The sequence below is a fragment of the Gorilla gorilla genome, chromosome 10 (assembly GCF_029281585.2).
Source record: "Gorilla gorilla gorilla isolate KB3781 chromosome 10, NHGRI_mGorGor1-v2.1_pri, whole genome shotgun sequence".
NCBI lineage: Eukaryota > Metazoa > Chordata > Mammalia > Primates > Hominidae > Gorilla > Gorilla gorilla.
In genome coordinates, this window is record NC_073234.2 from 29858214 (window position 1) to 29884278 (window position 26065).

General features: G+C 34.5%; 1 protein-coding gene across 4 annotated transcripts in view; it reads left to right on the forward strand.

Annotated features, from left to right (window-relative positions):
* Positions 1-26065, forward strand: part of ATF7IP (activating transcription factor 7 interacting protein) — a 112877-nt gene that overhangs the window by 73603 nt on the left and 13209 nt on the right. For 3 of the 4 annotated variants that reach the window (XM_055358716.2, XM_055358715.2, XM_019038265.3), the window contains exons 9-13: positions 1492-2130; positions 7518-7582; positions 16908-16986; positions 19306-19461; positions 21981-22163. In XM_055358716.2, coding sequence (XP_055214691.1) covers positions 1492-2130; positions 7518-7582; positions 16908-16986; positions 19306-19461; positions 21981-22163 — 1122 coding nt within the window. Of the gene's footprint in view, positions 1-1491; positions 2131-7517; positions 7583-16907; positions 16987-19305; positions 19462-21980; positions 22164-22589; positions 23084-26065 lie in introns of those variants that run through there. The other variant, XM_055358718.2, reaches the window with a different exon arrangement.

The following is a 26065-nucleotide window of genomic DNA, read 5'->3' on the forward strand; positions in this document are numbered from 1 at the left end:
CAGAGAAGTATTTTAAGGATTTAGGGAGCTGTCATGCTTTCAATGACAGATACAAGTTTTTTCTAATGTTCTTAGTTTTGCTTTAAAACCCAAATGTTATTATTGCTGATAAATACAGTTGGGCTTTTTTCTTTGAAGTGACTGCCTTACCTAGTTTATTTTTAAGAAAAGATCTTCAAAATACCCACACGTGAATTATCAGTGTCTATAGGTCATTCATTCAAGTAAAAATAGTGTTTCATGAGAAAGACTGCTAGTTGAGTTTATAGCTCAATTGCACAAGCATTTTTCCTTAACCTACTTTGGCACGCAATAGTTGTCTTATATGTACTGCCTATTTCTTCACATGGAATATTAAGAAAAGAACCCCTATTCAAAGGTTGAGATATAATAAAGTTAATAGTTTTTACTGCTGTATCATGGGGATTCTTAAGTAAAACTGACTTTGTTTTTTACTGTAAGCATGTGATGAAGAATGCAGCGATGTTTGGTCCCATTATACTACCTTGATTTTTGTACTAAAGCATCAGAAGTTTTACTCAGCATTGCTTTTGCTCCATTGGTGCAAATGTCTGCTCATTTAAACAGTCAAATAATGTCTCATTGTTATGAAAATAGTTTTGACATTGCAAACTCCCTGAAAGGGTCTCAGAAAACCCCAGGCACCCCGTTGGACCACACTTTGAGAAACTGCTGCTCTAGTAAACCTGTTATTTTTGGAAAGACTATAAATCAATGAGAAAGAAGTTTGGTCATGTATTTTAAACCTGTTCCAATGAGAATAAACACAAGTAGTTGAAAATTATTATAAAACTAGTGACCAGCATTTGTATTTTCTCTGTTCTTCTGTATATGCTACCTCATTTCTTCTTAATTCATCTGTCATCTTCGCTCAGTGCTGTTTTCCATATCATACAATGTCAGTAGGGTGACAGTAGAGGGAATCTCCCCTCAGTAGTTCCTCTCCCAAGGAATTCAGTCAAACTTGATCCAAAGATACAGACATGGTTCAAATAATAAAATACGATGAGTAAGCCTACCTGTTATTCATTAATGGTCATGACTCTTTTTAGATTTACTATTTGAGTTTATATATTACTTGTGTTGTAAGGCATTTATAATGTTTTTAATGTAGTTTCAAAAATATATATTTTTACTTAACTTTTTAGTATTTTTTATTTGTTTACTAGTTAGGTACTCTAAAGTGATTATAGTAATTTTCAGAGACCGTTTTGATCCTCAGTAGTCTTGCATATTAATCATCCATCATGTGCTGTTTTTGTAATTTACTAAAACTACATGCAAAATGCTTCTATGAATTTAATTCTAAATTAAATTTCAGAATTTAAATCTGGAAAAAAATTTCATGATGAAAGACTTTACAGTCTTTGCAATGTATTATGCAATGTATTTAATTTGTATCTGTCATATTTTCTTAGTTGATAAATTAATATAACCATTTAAACTGAGGCTTCTGTTTTCTTTCTATAGTATCTTCAACCAATCTTGTCACTCCTCCAGCAGTTGTCAGTAGTCAACCTAAATTGCAGACTCCAGTGACTTCGGGTTCCCTCACAGCAACGTCAGTTCTTCCTGCACCCAATACAGCTACTGTAGTTGCTACTACTCAGGTGCCTAGTGGAAATCCCCAGCCTACAATCTCTTTACAGCCTTTGCCAGTGATTTTGCATGTACCTGTTGCAGTATCCTCCCAGCCTCAGCTTCTACAGAGCCATCCAGGGACTTTGGTGACTAATCAACCATCTGGCAATGTTGAATTCATTTCTGTGCAAAGCCCACCTACAGTGAGTGGTCTTACCAAAAATCCAGTATCCTTGCCATCCTTGCCAAATCCCACTAAACCAAACAACGTTCCTTCTGTGCCCAGTCCTAGTATTCAAAGGAACCCTACTGCCAGTGCTGCACCATTGGGAACAACACTTGCTGTGCAGGCTGTTCCAACGGCACACTCTATTGTACAAGCCACAAGGACTTCTTTACCCACAGTGGGCCCATCAGGACTCTATAGTCCATCAACTAATCGAGGTCCTATACAGATGAAAATTCCAATTTCTGCATTTAGTACTTCGTCTGCTGCAGAACAGAACAGCAATACCACCCCAAGAATTGGTAAGTCACCATGTAGGTTTAAATCTAGCAATGCAAGCATCTTAATAGCCTTGTAATGATTGAACTTTTTTTTTCTAAGTGGCTAGCGTTATTGGAAGAACAAAATAAATAGAATTTTCTTGATTATTTTTAGTAATTTTTTAGATACCTGAGAGAAATTATGTTGCTAAAATGGGGCTTGAGAGGGGTTTTATTTTCAATTAGAAGTTAGTATCTGTGTTTTATCTTTTAGTAATTTTCCTAAGTTTGGTGAATTTTTAATTTATGGCTTTGTGGCAAGCATTATGAGTTACTTTTATGATACATTTGCCAGCAATATCGTTTAAAACATTTTAAAGTATCAAATTTACATAATATATGCTTTTAAGAAAAAAAGACACATTTATGTTCCTTACCCATTTGGAAAATCCTTTGTGTACTCATTCATAGCTTCCAAATTTGAACAACTTAAAAATAAGTTTTTCTTTCACATTTGCTATAAAATGTTTGAGTCCTTCTTGTTTTATCTTTTCTGTGTTTTCCCATATGACATATTATATGATTGTTTGTATTTTACTTAGAAATATTTCAAAAAGGAGCACTTGATTATACCTGTTTAAAATCTGCCAAACTCTGTGTCTTCCTAGTTCCTAGAAAGAGTTTGTTTTGTATGCATTCTTGAACTTGCTTATTCTTCATTTCTGACTTCACATTTATGCACACTACTTTTGGAAAGTCAGGCAAGGGTAGGCATCATGTGTATAGTAAAATTACTACAGTATTTTTCTTATTGAAGTTGTAAGTGACCATGTAATATAGGAAACAAATTCTAAAGTACAAAATTACTTTTATAAGTGAGATGTACAAGCCTTAGTTTTTATTTGTCATATAGCCATTACTAAGTGTAGTTACTCCCTAAGTGTTTTCTCATATAAAACAATGACGGTATTTCACAGAGTTGTTAAGAAAGTAAATGAATGGCAGATCAAAATTAATGTTGGATTGAAGCTGGATATCACTCTTATATCATTATCATATTTATAAGAATAAACTAATGTTTTATATGAAAGTGTAATTATTTATAGTATTTACAATTTAAATGTTTGCATAGTACAGGGCAAATGTTTGTTAGTGTCATCTGCTACCACATTATTTTTTGGATATTCTTTCATGTTTACAACACTAAAAGAGATGCTTACTTTTAACTGAGGTCAGTGGACATACAAGATTTTTGGGTGATAGTTTATTTTTCTGTAACTTCTTTTTCTTTTAGTTCTTAGTATTTTTTAATGTCAGATGATTTAGTGATGGACATTGCTTTATGTGATTTTGGGTTTTCCTCCTTATGAAATTTTGAGGCAAAGTTGACATTGTTTTAAATTCATGGTCATGAGATGAGATATATTCTTAAATAGAGAACTTTTCCTGAAAAACCATGGCTTGAAAGGAAATATTTTAAGAGTATTTTGTTTAATGTCATGCTTGTACTCCAAACACTTCTAAAAGTGTCAGAATTATAATTTCATTATTCTGTTCTCTTACAATTTTTATAGAAAGGATATATTCCCCAAATTATCTGGTTGATGTACACTATTAGTAATTCACGTCAGTCTGTTTCATTTGACTATTCTTAACTTTTTTATATAAAAGTAAGTTTTCACAATCATTAATTGGTATAGCATTCTGAGATAATGTACAATTATTTCTAAACATAAAATTGTATATTTTAACATGTACATTTATATATTTTTAATATGTAATTATATCAAGATCTTCATTTCAAGTTCCATTTAGAATGCTTACCTACATTTGATAATGAATAAATGTGAATGACAAGCTTTGTATTTTTTTCATAATGCTAACTAAAATGAGATCTTATGAATTTGCTTATTCTTCATTTCTGACTTTATTAATAAATTATTACTTATAATATGTTATTTGATCAGGTATAATTTCAGCAGTGCCATAAATGACGTTAAAGTAGGCATTTGGCTTTTTAGGATTCCCAAAACCTAAACTGAAACCAAACTTCGGTACATCTCTACTACATTTAGTAGTTTGTGATTAATTAATTAGGTTATATAATTAAAATTTTCTAAGCTCTATACTTATGTGGGTATTATGTTTACTTAAAAGAACATATGCTATATGTTCATGCATTTGTATGTATTTTATTATAGCTAAGTATATCCTTATGGATTTTAAATCAGTATTTTCTGTTTATAGTGAGGTAAATGTCCTCCTAAGGGCTTGGAAATTTAAAGCTCAAACTATAGCTAATTTCATTCATTCACAAAGTAATGAATGTCTATATTATCTTAGGTTCTTTAGATACACAGAAATGTATAAAATAGTCACTATGATCTCACCAACCTTACAATCAAATAGGGAATATGGTAATTAAATAACTAATCAATTATAAATGTGATGAGTGTTAGAATTTGCAGGTTTTTGTGAGAGGACAAAAGAGAACATGGGAAATCTGGAAAGATATGAAGTAATGAACAGAAGAATGGGGGAAATAGGGTTAAAGGGTTTTTGTAGGGGGTAATGTGACATCCATGAACCCTGGTTACAATATGGAGAATGGTTTGGAAGGGGTAAGAATAGTGTTAGGAAGACCAGTTAAGAGGCTGGAGGCTCTTGTAGTGTACAAGATGAGAGATGGTGGTATGAAAAAGATTTAAAAGTTATTTAAGAGGTGGCATTGGCAGTACTTGGTAATTTATTAATAAAAGTTTAGATGTGTGGAAGAGATGGAGAACTCAAAGATGACTCAGCTTTCTAAGACATTGTTAAATGCTGTTCCATTTACTAAACTAGACATTAAAAAAGCAGATTTGGGGGAAAGTTATATACAATCCATATACAATGTACACTCTCAGATTTCGTTAAACATCTTGTTCTAAGACTATATAAAACTAGAGTTGGCTAGGCATGGTGGCTTATGCCTGTAATACCAGCACTTTGGGAGGCTGAGGCAGGAGGATGGCTTGAGCTCAGGAGCTTGCGACCAGCCTTGCAATATAGTGAGACCCCCATCTGTACAAAAAATAAAAAATTAGCTTGGCATGGTGATACATGCCTGCAGTCCCAGCTACCCAGGAGGCCGAAGCAGGAGGATTGCTTGAACCCAAGAGGTCAAGGCTGCAGTGAGCCATGGTCGTGCCACTGCACTCCAGCCTGGGCAACAGAGGAAGTCCCTGTCTCAGAAAGAAAAACAAAAAATGAGAGTTTAAACACAGCAATTATTTCTTCAACCATTTCTTCAAGGACAGAATTAAATGAGCAAAGTGTTTGCCTTTTTTATGTTCATACAATTATCCAGAGCTACTAAGAGATAACTGCTGGTTTAACTCCTGTAAAGTGCTTTTTAATTTTATTTACTTTTATTTGTATTTTTATGGAGATGTATTCCATATGATAGAAGGATTTTAAGCTATAATTTCTTATTTTACATCCTGACCAGTTTTGTTGCTTGATAGATGGAGTTATAATATTTATATCCAGAAGTCATCCAAGGTAGATCTTGTAGAAGAAAGGAAAAGCAATGCAATGGAACTATAAGACGTTACATTAAGAATCAAGGGAAAAAATCTGTAATAACGGGCAAGGAATGTTAGTTGAGAATCTAGAATAAGGAATATTATTACAGTTTTGTGAATAATTAACTTACAGCTCTGAGGCAATTAGGTCTGAGAGAGAATCATGCTGGGTAACAAAGAAATGTGTGTGTAACATTTTATTAAGCAGTCTAAATCTTTCTTGCATCTTTAGGAATTTTCTTATATGAAAATGTTATGACAAAAAATAAAAATGAGGCCAGGTATGTTGGCTCATGCCTATAATCCCAGCACTTTGGGAGGCTGAGGCTGGTGGATCACTTGAGGCCAGAAGATTGAGACCAGCCTGGCCAGCATGATGAAAGCAGGTCTTTACTAAGTAAACAAAAATTAGCCAGGCATGGTGGCACACACTGGTAGTCCCAGCTACTCAGGAGGCTGAGACGTGAGAATCTCTTGAACCTGGGAGATGGAGGTTGCAGTGAGCCAAGATCGTGCCACTGCACTCTCGCCTGGGTGACAGCAAGACTCTGTTTCAAAAAGAAAAAAAATAATAAATAAAATAAAGAATTAAAAAATAAAAATACAAAAGTGAAACTTCCTCATCTACTTTTTATGTAAAGTTATCTTTTATTTTGATTTGAAGATGGAAGTGTTTCAAATGCAAATGAATGTATTTTAACATCGTATATAAAAACCTTTGGTAGTAATCACTGATATTTTGGTAATATCACCTAGTGTATCTTAATACTCCACCCTGTAACATCAGTAGCCTAAAATTAGTTTTGTTAGTCTTTCAGGAACTTCATAGTCCAAAACAGATGCTCATTTGTAATAAATGAGGTAATTTGAATATATTTTTAAATAAATAGATAATATATTAATATTCTTCTTACAAAAAAAAGTAATTCAGATAAGGTAGGAGAAATCAAAGGGCATTCTTTTTACTTCTGTACCCTGGAATACTTCTCTTTTAACAGGTGAATATTAACCCAACTTGATTTTTTAGACATACAGACTTATATATATACATATGGGAATACATAGGTAGTTTAACTTCCTGTATTTTTTTAAACATAAATTGTTTACTCTGTATGCATTCTGAAGATTTGCAAATGAAAGGAATGCCATAGTTTGACCAAGAGGGTTTTATCTCCAGAAAGAAAGGATGGGCTGTTTCAACATTTAAAAACTCCATGTTACCAAACAGGAAACCCTAAATAATCTCAATAGGTGCAAAAAACCTTTGATAAAATTTAATACATTCTCTCTTTCCTCCCATTAGAAATTGGGACAAAATATACTTTATTTTCTGTGCTGTTCTGAAAGTAACATTTTTAAACTGCAAACTCATTACAAGTTAGTTGAAAAATGAACAAAGAAAGAAAAATCACCGATGATTGAACTACTGAGAAATACGCAAGTGTATTTTCTTGGATTTACTGCAACTGTTTCTACTGAATTTATTGGAAACATTTTTGACATACTAAATTTTTTTCTCCAAAGGAACATAGTGTGGAGGAATTATATTTTGTTTAACTATTTCCTCATGTTAGAACATTTAAGTTATGTGTATCTTAAATTATTTCCATGAGATACTGCTTAGAGTTAAAATTGCTGGGCCAGTGGAAAGTTTTTTTTAATCTGTATTGTGATCTGTATAGTAATCTGTATAGTATCTGAAAGATACTATAGCAGTGATCTGTGAATTTGAGTTTTTATTTACGTATGTGACATGTTGACGGAAAAATAGTTGGAGAAAACTACATGAATTGTTTCATATAAAGCAACTTAACTTTTTACATTTTGTAGATGTTTTTAAAAATGGCTTTTTTTACTTTTCAGAAAACCAGACAAACAAAACAATAGATGCTTCTGTCAGTAAGAAAGCAGCTGATAGCACATCACAGGTAAGATTTTTCCTTCTTCTTCAAAGTAAAATCCTAATTATGGTCCACAGGAAAATGAATTTTCATCATTCTTTGATTGAATGAAAATTGTTCTATGTGTGTTTTTTATAACTATCCAAACATTGTCTCACAGCTTCTCTGTAACGTTTGACAAGAATTGAGGTTTTTTTGTTTTATCTTGTTTTGTTTTTGCATAGCAGTTCTCTTAGAGGTAATAATTAGTTTATTCTGTTAACTGACTGATTTGATTAATACAATTGACAGTCCAGTCATTTGCCTTTACATACTGTAAAGATTGTCTGCAAAAAGAAAACGCATGTAATTTCTTCCAGGTACATCTTTTTTAAGAGTGTCTCATTGGTTTACCTTCACTTGTACCACACTCTACCCCTACCACCTTTTTAATTTCCTCAAAGGTAATCAGAAATACCTTTTGAGGAAGAATTTTTTGTCTGTCTGCTTGTTTACTAGCACTTTGCCAGTCTTTGTACTTTTTCATATTAAATCTTAACCACCCCGTAATAGAATAACTACTTCATTCCTGTATTAACAGTGTTCTTCCTTGTTCTTTATGGCTTTAGGTGTAGTGAATTTATAGTGATTAGATTGTTGATAGTTTTATTTTATTTTCTTCACTTCCTTTGAATCATTTCAAGGAGCTTATATATTCCCAGCAGAACAAAAATCTTGAGCATGTCAGGCATGAAAAAATGACAAGAATTTTAAAACAAGGGCATCATTTGATCTTTAAATATAACTATTTTCTTTAAAAACGATGGATTTTGACCAACCTAGATGTACACCATAGTTTATAGATCAAATAGAAGCTATTAAAAATATCTTAACTTCTTACAAATGTTAGCAGTCTTTGTGTGCAGTATTAGAGATCAAAGTTGTGATTGTTTCTGAGCATGTCTTGTGGGTTATAACTATGTTTTCAATTAAAATTACAAGATTGAGATACTTTCTGGAAGATGTGTAGAAAATGTTGATATATTCAGTGATACTTAAGTGACATTTATAGGAAGTCTAGTTAAACTTTAAACAAAGGATTTATGAACATCTCTACTTCCCTCAGTGAGTTTTTTTTTTTTTAACAAGTAATATTTTCAAGGAAAGGAAAATGGACATTATGATGGCTGTCTTTTGTCCTTTTGTAAATGGTGGTTCTTCTAGAGCTGTGCTATCTAATATGATAGCCACTAGTCACATGTAGCTATTTAAATTAAATTAAAAATTTAGTTCTTCAGTCAAACTAATCCCATTTCAAGGTTCAGTAGCTACAAATGGCTAGTGGCTAGCATATTAGACCACACAGATACAGACTATTTTCATCATTGCAAAAAGCTGTATTGAACTCTATTGTATAGAATATTTTGCTGAAATATAGTATTTGTGGCTGGGCATGGTGTCTCACACCTATAATCCTAGCACTTTGGGAGGCCGAGGCTGGCAGATCACCTGAGGTCAGGAGTTCAAGACCAGCCTGGCCAACATGGGGAAACCCCAACTCTACTAAAAAGACAAAAATTTGCCTGGTGTGGTGACGGGCACCTGTAATCCCAGCTACTTGGAAGGCTGAGGCAGGAGAATTGCTGGAACCCAGGAGGGCGGAGGTTGCAGTGAGCTGAGATCATACCACTTTACTCCAGCCTGGGTGAAAGAGCGAAACTCCATCCCATCTCAAAAAAAAAAAAAAAAAAAAAGAAAGAAATATATGTAACATCATAAATACATAAGTGAAATTAAAATGGATATAATATAAGACACTTGAGGTGGGGTGTAGTGGCTCACGTCTATAATCCCGGCACTTTGGGAGGTGAAGACAGGAGGATCACTTGAGCCCAGGAGGTCGAAACCAACCTGGGCAGCAAAGTGAGACTCCGTCTCTATAAAAAAGAAGAAACTTAAAAAAAAAAAAAAAAAAGACACTTGAAACAGGAATTGACTTCATCAGAAAGCAAAGCAATAGTACAACTTAATATTAAGCTCTCAATAGATATTTTATTTGGCTTCAAGGAAGAGGAATTTAATATCTGAGTATAAAAAAATGCATACAAGCAGTTTGAGCAGCTAGCCTGCTGAAGCAATGCCTTATCAAAAATAACAAAGTTTCAGTTTTGAATCAGTGTCAATTATGTATATGAATAATAAATATAATTACAGGAGTTTTATTGTGTAATAAGAAACCATAATGGAAGTATATATGTGCTTTCAGTTATGAAGTTATGCTTGTCAGCCAGAATTTTTTGAAACAAATATCATTTTTGTTATTGTGATGAATACCTTTATTAATGTTACACTGTTGACTAAGAAGTTGTTATCTTTTTACCCTAATGTGCACCTTGCTAGCAGATAGAAACTAGTGTGAAACAGGTAGCCTGTGATTCTTTGAATTGTCACATTTTAAGTACAATTGGCTAACTTCATTTTTCTGTCCCAAGCCTACTTAGTTGTACTTCTTAACACTTTAAGGCTATTTAGATCAGAAGAAATCTGGATGTCTCAGGCCAGGTGCAGTGGCTTACACCTATAATCCCAGCACTTTGGGAGGCCAAGGTAGGCAGATCACTTGAGGTCAGGAGTTCGAGACCAGGCTGGCCAACATGTCTCTACTAAAAATACAAAAATTAGCTGGGCGTGGTGGTGCACGCTTGTAATCCCAGCTACTTGGGAGGCTGAGGCAGGAGGATCACTTGAACCTGGGAAGAGGAGGTTGCAGGTTGCCAAGCCAAGATAATGCCACTGCATTCCAGCCTGGGTGACAGGATGAGACTGTCTCAAAAAAAAAAAAAAAAACTTAGATGTCTAGTGTGGAAATGCTTGTGAGCTGTAGTTAATTAGCAAATGATGAAATATGTAAAATACTCTCTTTCTGTAGTTAATGTTAAATGAAGATTTATCTGATATCCCCAAATAAGTATTTATTAACATATTGCATATAATTTATTATTGTATATTTTATTACTATATATCATTTTATATAATGAATTATTAATGTTTTATATAGTGAAAAACAAATTTATTCAAATTATCAACATAAGCTATAAAATAGTGTTGCTATCTGTAATTGTTGTTTTGAAGGACTCAAGATTCACCTTTAAGTTTGCTGATTTGCTAGAAGGATTTCATAAGACCCAGTAGTAGGTTATACTCACCATTATGATTTGTCACAGCAAAAGGTGTAGAGCAAGAGCAACAGGGAAAAAAATTTGCAGAGTTGAAGTTCAGAGAGATCAGGCAAAGACTTCCAAGTCGTCTGTCTGGGATCGCACAGAATTTGTTTTTTCTCTGGCTTATTAACCTTAGAGACATGTGCCAAGAGTCTTCCCAGAGAAGCCTGACTGAGTCTCAGGGTCTGAGGTTTTTTGGAGGTCTGGTCACATAGTGACATTTTTCTATATAAGTGGCCATGGCATTGGAAACTCAGGATCCCAACAATGAAACCCAAGTGTACATCATCAATCTTCATTCACTGTTCAGAGTGTATATAAGAGAATTAATTGTTAACATGACTTCCAAGGGCAACGTTCTTGATAACTAACCAAGTCTCAATTATGGTTCCAAGTTCCCTTGGAGAAATGTGCAAGGAATGAACAACCAGCTCTTCTGCGTTAACTCTTTCTTCACATTTGCTGAAGTGTGCTTTTCAAGTATATTCTTGTTTCATTACAAAAAAGCTACAAAGCCAATATGTTTGCTCTCTTGAAATTTTCTTAGTGTTTGCTTATTGAGACTGGTCATTTTGGAAAACGACCCATGATTAGCTAAGTTTTTAATAAAATTTCTACTGTTAAAAACTATTTGATATAATTTTTTAATGATTTCAAACTGAAGGTTTCAGTTTGTAAAAACATAAACGTGTTTCTGATTAGATTTCTCAGACAATGTTTTGTCAGGAAAAGATGTAAAGATACATGTATATGTATACATGTCTGTGTTTGTTCATTTCCACCTGGTGGCATAGAAATAATACGGTCTACAGTCAGACAGCCTGGAGCCTGTCACTTAATAGTGGGTGCTTTGGCAAGTTATTGAACACCTTAGATTTTTCACTTATAAAGTAGAGCTAGAGCTAGTACTTACCACATAGAAATATTGGGAAGAGTAAATGTGTTAATGCATGTAAAGCATTTAGCACAGAGTCTAATTGGAGTAGTGCTAGCTATCATGACTATCTTATAAATGTATTTAATAGTTATGGAAATAATTACCAATTTTATTTGTCAAGAAAGAAAGTCTATTCAGGAAACTACTTGTAGTGTATGATAATAAATTGTATCTGTCAGTTTATGATCAATAAAAATCATAATTTATCATTAGGTCATTGCTTGTAGATCTTCTTGATCTATATAAGCATTTAATGATACACATATTCCTCTGAGCACTGCTTTGCCTGCATTCCACAAATTTTCATGTGTTGCATTTTTATTTCATGTAGTTCCTTGTCATTTCCTTTTGGGTCCTGGGTTGTTTAGTTAGTAATTTGTTTAATTTCGTAATATTTGGGGATTTTGCAAATTTTTTATTATTGATTTTTCATTTAATGCTATTGGATTTAGAAAATATCCTCTGTATGACTTTGTTACTTTTACACAAATTAAATATGTGTTATAAAGCCCCATCTATGGTATATATCTTAGTGAATGTACCATTACACTTGAAAAGAGTATGCTGCTATTGGGTGTAATGTTTTATAAATGTCAATATAGCATGGTTAGTAGTGTAATTTGGATTATTTGTATGTTTACTGATTATTGCCTTTTGCTGTAGTGGTTTTATCTATTACTAAGAGTGGTATGATTGTGAATCGATTTCTTCCTTTAATTTTGTCAGTTTTGCTTCATAGGTTTTGACACTGTATTACATGGTGTTTTTTATGTATAATTTATAATCTTGCCATACTTTTATCATTATAAAGTTTCCCTCTTTGTCTGTCTGATATTAACATACTTACAGCAGCATTTTTTTTAACTTTTAAAGAAAAAAGTTTAATTGAGTCACAGTTCCACAGGGCTTGGGAGGCCTCAGGAAACTTATAGTCATGGCACAAGGGGAAGCAAACATGTCCTTCTTCACATAAGGGCAGGGAGGAAAGAATGAGAGCAGAGCAAAGCGGGAAGCCCCTTATAAAACCATCAGATCTTGTGAGAACTTACTATGAGAATAGCATGGGGGAAACTGCCCCCATCATTCAATTACCTCCCACCCAGTCCCTCCCACCACACATGGAAATTATCAGAACTACAATTCAAGATGAGATTTGGGTGGAGACATAGCCAAACCATATAAGGAGGTGGGACCCTATATTCATTATCTTGCTAATTTTCTAAGTTACCTGTGTGTATAGAGTTTAAGAAATGATCATTGGAAAAAGGCAATGATGCTCTTGGAGGAACGCAGACCTAATAATTGAATGTTTAAAACCAATATTCCATGTATATTGTATTAAAAGCCTTTAGAATAAAAGTATCTATCCATATTTATATTTTAAAGCCAAAGTGTATATTAGTGCCACATATATCATATAGCCTTATAGTGTAGTATTTTAAGGACATCTTAACTGCCCTCTAATGCCTTGAAATCTGGCTACATATCTGACTTATTACCCTGCCCCTAATTAGTAGTGTTTTATGCTAAGTAAGCATCCTTATCTATTGAATAAATGCTAATAGTAAATGATGAGACAAAAGTTGCCATCAAGTTGCATTTTTATGAAAAAAATGTGGTTATGAAAAGCATGAAAAAGCATGATTTTCATTTATAAATTAGTCACACATTTCTTTGTTATATAGAAAATAAAAACTATACTAATTAGTAATCATTTATCAGCACCAGGTGAATATTCTGTCAACTGTTTGACCTTGTAGTTGCTATTGCCCAGCTTGAATGTGTGTAGGGATGTAGGTATATACGCATACCTATTTTCCCACCTGCACCCCACCAGTAACTTTTGTTGCTCTTTCTTTCCTGAAACCACCCTGGTCCAGATCTTTCCCATTTTTCTTCACCTTGACTTCTTAATAACATTCAGCACCACTCAGTATCCTTCCTTTTTGAAACATTAGTTTCTCTTGGTTTCCATGCCATCACATGCTTTTGATTTTCCTCTACATCTCTTCTTGGGAGATCTCATTCACTCCTGGGATTCAGTTACTACATATATTCTTACGTCTGCCATATTTAAACCTCCAGTTCAAATCTCTGTTCATCTTCAGTCATCCATATATGTATATGAATGTATGCACACACACACACACACACACTATATTAATCTCTTCTCACATTGCTAAAATGAAATACCTGAGACTCAGTGATTTACAAAGACGAGGTTTAATTGGCTCATGGTTCTACAGCAGCATTTTTATGTTTACTGTTTGCATGTTACTTTTTTCAGCTTTTTACTTTCAATCTGTGTCTTTGTATTTAAAGTGAATCTGCAAGAGAAAAAAAATCATATTTCTTGATTTGTTGCTGTGTTATCCCATCTGATAATCTCTACATTTTGGTCGGAGTTTTTAGACCGTTTATAGTTAATATAAGTATTGATAGGATTGTGTTTAGGTCTGCTGTTTTGCTATTTGTTTTCTATTCATTTCATCTGTTTTCTTTTTTTGTTGGTTTCTGTGTACCTTCTTTCCTGCTTTATTTTGTATCAGTTTTTTTTAAAGCATTCTGTCTTAATTCCTCTGTTAGCTTTTTAGCACTCTCTCTCTCTCTCTCTATGTGTGTGTGTGTGTGTGTGTGTGTGTGTGTGTGTGTGTGTTTTAGGGGTTGTTCTAGAGTTTACAGTATGTATCTAATCTTAATTATAGGAACCTTGCAATTGTATGTGTACATTTACCTCCTTAATGAAGTTGCTTTCCTTAAATATCACGTTCATGTTTTCACATATATTGTGGTCTTGTTTGCACATATATTACATTGTTTTTAATCTTCATGTTGTAGATCTCTAAATATATTGTTTTTAATTTTTGCCTTATAGAATTTTAAAGAAATTAATAACAGAAAATAGATATAGTCTTTATTATTTATCCTTATGTTTACCTTTTCTGGTCCTCTTCTTCCTATGATCCAAGTTGGTATTTCCTTTCAAACTAAAGAATGTCCTTAAGCTCATCTTTACAGTGTAGATCTGTTAGTGATACATTCTCTTGGTTTTTTAGTATCTGAAAAATGTACTTTTGTATCTTTTGTCTCCTTTTTTCAAGGAGAGCATCATTGGATATAGAATTCTTAAAGGGTTTTTTTTTTTTTAAATTATCGGCACTTTGAATATATTTTTCCAGTGTCTTCTTGCTTCCATAGTTTCTGACCAATAGTCAGCAGTTACTCTTTGCTCCTGTATAACATAATTTGTTCTGTTTACTTTCAAAATTTTTCATTATTGGTTTTCAGTATTTGGACTATGATGTGTATAGTTATGATTTCTTAGTGTTTCTTCTGCTTGAGGTTCATTGAACCTCTTGGATTTGTAAACTTATGTTTTCCACCAAATTTGGGAAGTTTTTGGTTATTATTCAATTTTTTCTTTAGATCTTTGTTTCTTCTCATTTAGGGTTTTGCTGAACTGTTTCTTATTGCACAAGTTTCAGGCGTTTTTCATATTTTCTTCTGTTTTTCTTTGTGTCCTATGGACTAGAAAATTTCTATTGATCTAGCATCAATTTCATTTGAGTTTTTCCGGCCCCCTCCAATCTGCTTTTATGCCTACATTAAGCTAATTTTTATTTTAGTAATTATTTTTTCAGCTTTATTATTTTTTTTTCAGTTTCTTTTTCTCTTTTGAAATTTCCTGTTTGTGCATTCATTATTATTATATTTAATTCTTTGAATGTTTTTTTTTTTTTTTTTGAGATGGAGTCTTGCTCTGCCACCTAGGCTGGAGTGCAGTGGCGCAGTCTCAGCTCACTGCAACCTCCGCCTCCCAGGTTCAAGTGATTCTCCTGCCTCAGCCTCCCGAGTAGCTGGGACTATAGACACCCACCACCATGCCTGGCTAATTTTTGTATTTTTAGTAGAGATGGGGTTTCACTATATTGGCCAGGCTGGTCTCGAACTCCTGACCTTGTGATCTGCCTGCCTCAGCCAACCAAAGTACTGGGATTACAGGCGTGAGCCACTGCTCCTGGCTTTAAACATATTTTTAATAGCTACTTTCGAGTCTTTATCTGCTGGATGTAATATCTGACTCTGCTTAGAGTCAGTTTGTATTGACTTATTTTTTTGTCTTAAGTTAGTTCCACTTTTCAAAGCTGGACCTTAATGATAATATGTTGTAGTGAAAGATTATTTTACATTTGTTGATGATTTTTGGGATCTTTTAGTTTGGGATTTTATAGATTTTTGGTGTTTATAAATAACCCATTTTCTGTGAAATCATTATTGTAGAAAGATTTATAAGAATGAGAATTGCATTATTGTCTTGGGATTGGGCCTGGATATTATAAAGTCAAGGTGTTATTTTCTTTAATTTCTCAACTTGAGTTTTGCAGATGAAAACCTTTATCATTTGGAATCGATCTCAGTATAATATATCAAAGTAAATTGTGATTATCAGTTATTAAGCAATTGCCATGTATCATATATGGCGTTAAGCACCTTATATACACATTTGGATTAATCCTCACGACAGCCTCAATATTCAAATATTGGAAATTGAGACAATTACCCATCTGAATCAGGTAGCTAATAAGTTAGAACTGTAAGACACACTGACTTCAGAGTCCTGGCTCTTTAGGTTTATGTTGTCTTACCTTCCTTTTTGGTTGCTGTCATGTGGTTTTAAAGGTTTTTCTTATAATCCTAATATTTCTCATGATTTTGGATGATGGGTTACTGGTCAGCTTGGATGTGCAGTTAATAGCATAGCATACCATATGATTTCATAGTATACCATATCATTTTTTTAGGGCAAAAATTTAGATTACTTTCTATAACCCAATTCTAGCTTTAATGATTGCCTTTGGTGTTGTGGTAGATTAATATTGATAATTTAGAGTAGTATTGATCAACATTTTAAATGTCGCAAAATGAATAGTGTTTGTGTTTAATCTTATTTGCTGTATGCAACAGATAGCTTAGTTTTTTTAAGAAAACGTCTTGAATTTCTTTTGAAAATTATATTTCGTATAGTAGATGTTTAACACATGAGTATCCTGGGACATTTGTCTGACAAACTCTCTTTATTCAGGTACAGCCATTTAGGGGTCCAGATTGAACCAGGTTACTCATTAGTCTCATTTTACCTCACTTATCATCTCGTTTTTTAACACGTATATCTGCCAGAGTTTTCTTTGTAAAATGTAGAAGTTTTGTTTTTCAGAGTGGAAAAGCCACTGGCAGTGATTCAAGTGGTGTCATTGATCTCACAATGGATGATGAAGAGAGTGGAGCTTCACAAGGTACTTCAATAGTAATTGTACTAAGCAACGTTTTGATACCATTTTTTTTGTCTTAATACGGTACAATATTCTACAAAGACAGATGTTTACGGCATTATGCTTGGTTTATTTGTGTTCTTTTTGGAATGGAAGTTTTTTAGATTAGAATTTTAAAATTGGCCAGGCGCAGTGTCTCACACCTGTAATCCCAGTGCTTTGGGAGGCCAAGGCAGGAGGATCAAGGCAAGAGGTCAGGAGTTTGAGACCAGCCCGGGCAATGTGGTGAAACCCCGTCTCTATAAAAAATTTAAAAATTAGCTGGGTGTGATGGCATGTGTCTGTGGTCCCAGCTGCATGGGAGGCTGAGGCAGGAGGATAGCTTGAGCCTGGGAGGTTGAGGCTGCCGTGAGCTGTGTTTATGCCACTGCATTCCATCCTGGGTGACAGAATGAGGCCCTGTCTCAAAAAAAAAAAAAAAAAATTAGAATAGAATCAAATCTTAAATGAGTATGAACAATGTGTAGATGAAAACAGCAATTAAGAGAATATTGTAATTTTTGGAGTACCTCTGTTTTTGTATCTGTTATTTCACTTGATCCTTGCAAAAAAATCCTGTAATACTCATTTTAGACTTGAGGAAACTTGTTAGCCTTAGAGAAAACAATTCAGACTCAGTAAGGGTCTTGGGAGTAAAATCCAGCTCTTCTGTCTCTACATTAAATGTTCTTTTTCTCTCTGTTTATGTTTCAGTGTAGATACTGTATATATATGTATTCATTTAATTTTGGTCATTTGAATTAATTTCTTTTATCTAGCATTATATAAATAAAAATAGAAGTAATTTTTAAAAACGTTCACATCCAAAATAATAATGTTCTGAGTTATAATATTTAGAAACTGTAAACCATATTCCTAGTTATTCTGCAGTGTTAATAGGTGTTTCATGAATATAAAGTTCCATGGTTAAGTATGTTTGGAAAATGCTGAGTTTAAAGTTAAATTGATTTTTTTCTTAATGCAGACTTCTCTGAGCCTTTACTATGCTAATTTATAATGTAAATCTCCAAGAATGATTTAAGATATAAAGTATTTCTCAAACTTACTTGGCTGCGCAAAATAACGTTCAGCTACATATCTATAAAACTGGTGATTACTGCACATGGAAAATATAATATCATGTACTGAGTTACTTCTTATTATCTTAAAGACATTACTTTTTTCTAAAACACCCAAATATTTTAAAAATAATATTTTGGGGAATCAGTCTAGTTGAGCTTTGGAAAACAAAAGTTAAATAGCTATACAACTGATTATATGACAGTAAAGTCGGTTTTGTTATTTAAAACTGAATTGAGAAATGTATGCCATCCTTCATCTGGGTTGAACTCAAGCCAGTATGATTATTCTTTAAAAGTTTCAAATTATCTCTATTGCTTTCACTAATTTTTAATAGACAGCCATGACTATTATAATGGATCCCTAAAGAAAAAAATAAATACAGGTTTTTGAGAGGACACAGGTAGGCTTAATTCTGGATTAAAAAGTAAAGTCCTAAAAGTTTGTTTTCAGTGCTCTCACCATTTCCCTAGCATCCATGCCTCATGGGGTCTTTCTGTTGCCCCACCTTTGGGTCTGTCTCAAATTCTCACATTCCTAAAGTACACTGTTTTCCAATGGCATTAAAGTATCCATTGTTAAAGCCTTGGGTTTTATTTACATTTAGTGTGGAATTCTATAGGACAGAAATTGATGGGGATTATTTTGGATAGAAGGACTTTTGGGTCACAATCTTCATAGTGGTTTCCTGTTTTTAAGAGTTTTTTCTGAGATGCAAATATTTATTTCATAGGCTATTGAAGACCTTTTTTGAGATTAGTCATTCTTTGACTATTTTAAAGACTATATGGTGATGATAAGCAACTGTTATCAAAGAACCTAAATAATTATAGTAATTGAAATTCAAGATCACAGTGAAAACTCATCAGTTTATAGATATTTGTCTAGAAGAGTGTTCTTCCTATAGGTAGGTAGATTATATATTTATGCAAGTAATGAATTATTCTAGTTGACATATTGTACTGATTTACAAGTAAGATTATTTCTGTATTTCTGTAAATGTGAATTTGAATCTGTGATAGAACCACCAGCAAATTACATATGCTCTTAACTCAGTTTTCAAATCAGCAAAAATACACGTAAGTAAAATGGAAATAAATTACTCTCCTAGAGGTAAATGTGACACCCAAGTGGCAAGCAAAAGTAAAATTTGTCCATAGAGGAAAGACTTGTATTTTGTAATTTTTTTCTTGTCAGTCATAATATTTCACTTTTAACTAACAGACCCCAAAAAGCTAAATCACACTCCTGTATCAACCATGAGTTCTTCTCAGCCTGTGTCACGACCATTGCAACCCATACAACCAGCACCGCCTCTTCAACCATCTGGGGTGCCAACAAGTGGACCATCTCAGACCACCATACACTTACTACCTACAGGTAAATTTGTTGAATCATTGAGTAGAAGCTTTGGTTTTGCCTGTAGAGAACTATGACTATGGAGTTAAGTCAAAAGATAAGACAGAAAATTAATATTCATCTTGTTAATTTGAGGACTACAGTGTATGTCCTTTTGAAGGCAGTATAACTTAGTTTTGCTGACTGTCTTAAGCAGCAGCACTGGTAAAGAATGATTTTAAAGAAAAGTATATATTTATTTACTTAACATTATATAAATAAAAGTGGAGGTAATTTTAAAAAGCATTCACATCCAAAATAATAATGTTCTGAGTTATAATATTTAGAAACTGTAAACCATATTCCTAGTTATTCTGCAGTGTTAACAGGTGTTTCATGAATACAAAGTTCCATGGTTAAATATGCTTGGGAAATGCTGAGTTTAAAGCTAAATTGATTTTTTTCTTAATGCAGACTTCTCTGAGCCTTTACTATGCTAATTTATAATGTAAATCTCCAAGAATGATTTAAGATATAAAGTGTTTCTCAAAGTTACTTGGCTGCGCAAAATAACGTTCACCTAATATCTATAAAACTCTGGTGATTACTAATGCATGTGGAAAATAATACTATTCTGAGTTATATTCTTGAGACCAGCCTGGGCAACACAGTGAAACCCCGTCTCTACAAAAAATTTAAAAATTAGCAGATTTGTCATCTGCCACAGCAAATGTTCTGTAAATGGCAGAAATGACTGTAGTTTCTCTGGAAGGGATGGATATGACTTGTTCTGAGTGCAACCAAGAAGTTATAACTGACCGATCAAACAAGAATTTTTAAATGTGTCTTATCTTGAAATAGCTTTAACTAGTCTAACACTACCACCAGGAATCATATGCTTGCTACCTTTCAAGAAGATGTAAATTCAAAATTTTCAAGATTTAGCCTGTATCTCCTAAACTGTTCAGAAACCAATCAACATGGTTTGTCTTCTGTATAGCAGTCCATTGCTTGAAGATTTATCTGCACAGTACTTATATAAGTACTCTTCTCATTAAGGAAAACATTGAATTTAAGTGGGGTTTTATCCAGTGAAATTTATACTTAAAACACCAGATATCTTGTAGGAATCAGGATATTTCCCATAGTGATTTAGCAAACTATTTGTTAATTAACCTTTGAGTTATGAAATTATTGTTGATATAGCAAATGTGTGGTTGTTTTGGTAGGGACTGTTTAGATTTGTTGAATTTCAGAATCCTAGATGCTTATTCAGACTTTCCTATCAGTTAAAATAAATTTTACCTTGTTGGCATTTCCAGGCAAAAGAATGTGCCTATGTGACTTTATTTCTGGTGTGTAGATTTTATATTGGTTCTCATATTTCAATACCATTGTTCTATTTAAATAGGCAGTTATAAGTAAGTTCAACCTTGGGAGCTGTATTATCTGTCTTTCTTTACATTTATACAAAGTTATAATGACAGTCATCAAAATTAGATATTTTGGAAGGAAATGTCGTTATTCACACCCATGGGCAGTGTAGATTATGGAATGGGGAGTAAAGAGATGAAAAAATAAATGTTCTTTCTTGTTAATACTTTCTTCTTTCTTCCCGTTTCTGAAGACTCACATTGAAAGTTAGTATCTGTAAAGACTGAAGAGTCTTTAGTAAAGAAACCGTTTTATCTTCGTTATAGCCAGTATTTTCCTCCAACTTTATTTTTTTATAGGACCCATTTTTTCCATAAGAAAGTAGATTGATTTGTTACTTTTTATTATATAGTTACTATGTGGTCATTTGTAAGATATGATTCTAATTCAGAGAGTTGTTAACAAGAAAGTGTCACTAAAAATCATTATTATAGATACATGCTGTCAGTGAATGTTAATGACTCATTTTTTTGATAAATATTTATTAACATTACTCAAAGTATTAATGCTTTCTGGAACATACAATAGGAGGAATACCAGAGTAGAGAAGGGAGAAGTCTGTTGTTTTATTTACTGTTTTAAAAAAAGATAGATTGGTTCAGCTAAACAAAATGTGAATTATAATGGTCAAAGAGATAGGTTGGCTCATTTGAAAAATAAATGTGAATTAACAATAGCCGGTCAGTTTCTTGATCTTTGGGGATACAAAAATACTCTTTTGGATTTACACCCCCTTGGTAGAAGGCCTAGAGGGCTTATGATTCTACTTTGCTAAGAACAATTAAAATTAGGAGGTTTTTCTCTTTTAAGTCACTCCTGTGGCATCATACTCTTAATTCTGCACCTTTTAAAGAAATCTTCACATTGCTTATTATCTGGTCAAACCAGAGTGGGAAGGGAATTGGATGTGGTGGAGATGTTCTTTTCCTCTGAAGCTTGGATTTTAATATTATTAATGTTTATTGGCCCTATCATTTTTATCTTAGAAGATCATAAAAGGAGACTGTTATTTCTGTTTCTGTCTTAATTAGTTAATTAGATTTTATGCAAAGATAACTGCCATTTAATACTGTTTGCTTAACGTAGAATTTACTGTATTCTTAATATCTTTTTCTGCCTTGCATTAGCTCCAACTACCGTGAATGTAACACATCGTCCAGTAACTCAGGTGACCACAAGACTCCCTGTACCAAGAGCTCCTGCAAACCACCAGGTGGTTTATACAACTCTTCCTGCACCACCAGCTCAGGCTCCCTTGCGAGGAACTGTTATGCAGGCTCCTGCTGTTCGGCAGGTCAATCCCCAAAATAGTAAGAGATTTTTCTTGTATATGGCCCCAAGATACATGTAGTTCTCTTCAACATTTAGTTGGAATGGCATATAATAATGTTAAATTTTGCAAAAATTTCTTATAATGTCATATTAAAAGTATTGTTATAAGTTCAAGAGATCTGTACTACAACATAGAAACTATAGTATAGTTAAAATCAATGTAGTATATTCTTGAAAATAGCTGATAGAGCAGATTTTAAGTATTGTCACCACACACAAAAAAGGTAAGTATGTGAGATCATGCATATGTCAGTTAGCTAGATTTAGCCATTCTGCAATGTATGCATATTTCAAACATGTTGTATACCATAAATATATATAATTTTTGTCAATTAAAAAATAGTTTTCAAAAAAGAAATGGCAGTATAACCAAAACTAACCTATTATTATTTTTCTTCCCTTAGGAGAGTTAAACAGAGAAAATTGTTCATGTATACCAGTTGATTTGTGCTCTGAGTGTTGTCTTTAATTTAACTTTATTTATGGCCTGTATTAGTATAATACACAATTTGATATTGGTATATTCTCTACTCTATTAAGAAACACCTTACCTAGTTAGAGTGGGAATGGTCAATTGTGATTTACCCCAGATGATGGAAATCATGGTAAAGGATAGCCTTCAATGAGAGTCTTAAAGATATGGAAAGTGGCTGAGAAAAGAAGGGAAAATGTTAAAGAAAGCTTGTAGTTTCTTGTATATATCATATATTAGTTACATACATGTTACATATATGTTACATGCATGTTACATATGTATATGACATTTTAAAATTATATATTAACCACATGTATATAAGCAGTAGTAGAATATATCACATAAACACAAGCTTATATAAAAGGTATATTTAAACTTTAAAGTAAAGAAAAATAATAAAATGAACTACATATGAACTCTTCATCAGGTTAAGAAGTAGAAATTTTTCAGTATCCTGTAAGTGGTCTTGTATTCCTGTCTTGACTACATCCCTTTTCCTTTCCATCAAAGGTAACCACTGTTCCTATTTCTCTATTAGTCATTCTGCTTTTCTTTATGATTTTGCCACCAAAATTGGTATCATTTAAACATACTAGGGTTCTCTAGAGGACAGAACTAACAGGATAAATAGATATATAAAGGGGAGTTTACTAAGTATTAACTTACATGATCACAAGGTCCCTCAATAGGCTGTCTGCAAGCTGAGCAAGGAAAGCCAGACTGAATCCCCAAACTGAAGAATTTGGAGTCCAGTGTCGAAGGGCAGGAAGCATCCAGCACAGGAGAAAGATGTAGGCTGGAAGGCTAGCCAGTCTCTCCATTTCATGTTTTTCTGCCTGCTTTGTATTCATTGACAGCTGATTAGATTGTGCCCACCAGATTAAAGGTGGATCTGCCTTCTCCGGCCCATTTTCTGTCTGCTTTGTATTCATTGACAGCTGATTAGATTGTGCACACCAGATTAAAGGTGGATCTGCCTTCCCCAGCCCACTGACTCAAATGTTAATCTCTTTTGGCAACACCCTAACAGACACACCCAGGATCACTATTTTGTATCCTTCAATCAAGTTGACATTCAGTGTTAACCATCACAAGTCCACCCCTTGTCAACTTGAATCCATACACATCTCCTCAGATCATACATATTCTTCAAATAAAGAGAGTAATAAGGCCATAATTAAACCTAACATAATACAGCTATCCTTTGTACAACCGGAAACACATCAATCCCCAAGCCAAATACTATTATATAAAGTTAACAATACTTAAATGTTGATAGGAAGTCAATAAATCTTATGTTACATGATGAAGGAAAAGGAAATACAGATATTTTCTTGTACAAGTGTATACATGCACAAACATGTTTTCAGCAAAAGAAGGAGGAAATATTCATGACAATTACAGTTCCTGAGTTGGCAACTGGTCACATGGTCCTGGCTGGTATTGATGACTACCTTCTTCTACTACCCATTCTGTGTTCTCTTTGCCTTCAGCAAGCACCTCAGCTGGTCGTGGTTTATTCCTGGTGGAATGACCCAAACCTTCATTCTTGAGTATTTTTATTGCTGCCTAGATTGAGCTATTATAGTTTCCTATTGGCCTTAATCACAGGGCATGGTAATACTAAGAGACACCCTAATGGATCTCCTGTATTCCATGCATACTCTTCCTTACCTCCGTTGTGGAGCAGTAGACTAACTTCTTCTTGGTAGTCCGGGATAGTCACCACAACCAACACTAACTCCTTCATTAGCCTGTTGACTTAAAGGTAAGAGGAGCCCAAAGTGTCCAGGTGGCAATCTTAAGTTCCAGTTTAATGGAATCATTTTGTCTCCTGGTGGGAGCGTTCCTCCCTCTGGAACTAAGACCTCTAGGCCAGCAGAAAGTAATGTCGCAGGAACAGGAAGCAAAAATTTTGCTAGTGGATCCCTAGGGGTGAGGGTGAGTGGTGCCACTTCCACTTCCACCCCCTGATTCCTGGACCCATGAATCCTGGCTATGGGAGAAACAGCACCATATATATTGGACGCTGATTCAGAGCATACACGGCCTTCTGGAGAACTTTGCCCCAGCCCTGCAAAATACTGTCACCTGGTTGGGGTTGTAATTGTGACTTCAAAAGGCCATTCCTTTTGAATGCTTCAGGACAAAGGGGAACATGGTAAGACCAGTGGATTCCATGAGAACGAGCCCACTGCTGCACTCCTTTAGCCATAAAATGAGTGCTTTGGTCAGAGGCAGTGCTGTGTGGAATGCCATGATGGTGGATAAGGCATTCTGTGAGTCCATGGATAATAGTCTTGGCAGAAGCATTGTGTGCAGCATAGGCAAACCCATATCCGGAATAAGTGTCTATTCCAGGGAGGACAAACCTCTTCCCTTTCCATGATGGAAGAGGTCCAGTATAATCAACCTGCCACCCGATAGCTAGCTGATCACCCCGAGGAATGGCGTGCTGTATTGAGGGCTCAGTGTTGGTCTCTGCTGCTGGCAAATTGGGCACTCAGCAATGGCCATAGTCAGGTCAGCCTTGGTAAGTGGAAGTCCATGTTGCTGAGCCCAGGCATCACCTCCATCACTGCCACCATGGCTACTTTGTTCATGGGCCTTTTGGGCGATGACAGGGGTGGCTGGGGAAAGAGGCTGAGTGGTGTCCACAGAACAGGTCATCCTATCAACTGGATTATTAATATCCTCCTCTGCTGAGGTCACCCGTTGGTGAGCACTCACAAGGGATACAAATATCTTCACAGTTTTTGTTACAACCCATAAATATATATAATCATGCATCTGGCCATCTATCCTTCCAAGCAAAGTGCACAACTAGGTGTGCTGCTTGAAGTTCTGCCAACTGGGAAGATTTCCCTTCACTGGTGTCCTTCAGGGATGTCCTGGAAAGGGACTGTAGTGCTGCAGCTGTGCACTCTACAGTGGTGCCTGCATATGGTGCAGAACCATCTGTGAATCAGGCCCTAGTCATCTGTTCCGCTGTCAAGTGATCATAGGGACCCCTGTGAGGCCATCAGTACAGGCTGGGGAAGAGAACCCAGGGTGACAGGAGTGGAGATATGGGCATTTGAGCCACTTCCTCATGTAAATTACTTGTGCCTTCGGCACCTGCTTGAGCCCAGTCACATATATACTGCTTCCATTTGATGATGGAATGCTGCTGTGCATGACCCACTTTATGGCTAAATGGGTCAGAAAGCACCCAGTTCATGATGGTCATCTCAGGTCACATGGTGACTTGATGACCCGTAGTCAAATGTTCAGTTTCCACATAAGCCCAGTTAACAGGCCAAGAGCTGTCTCTCAAAAGGAGAGTAGTTACCGGCAAAAGATGGCAGGGCCTTGCTCCAAAATCCTGGAGGCCTCCACTGTGATTCGTCTATGGGGTCCTGCCAA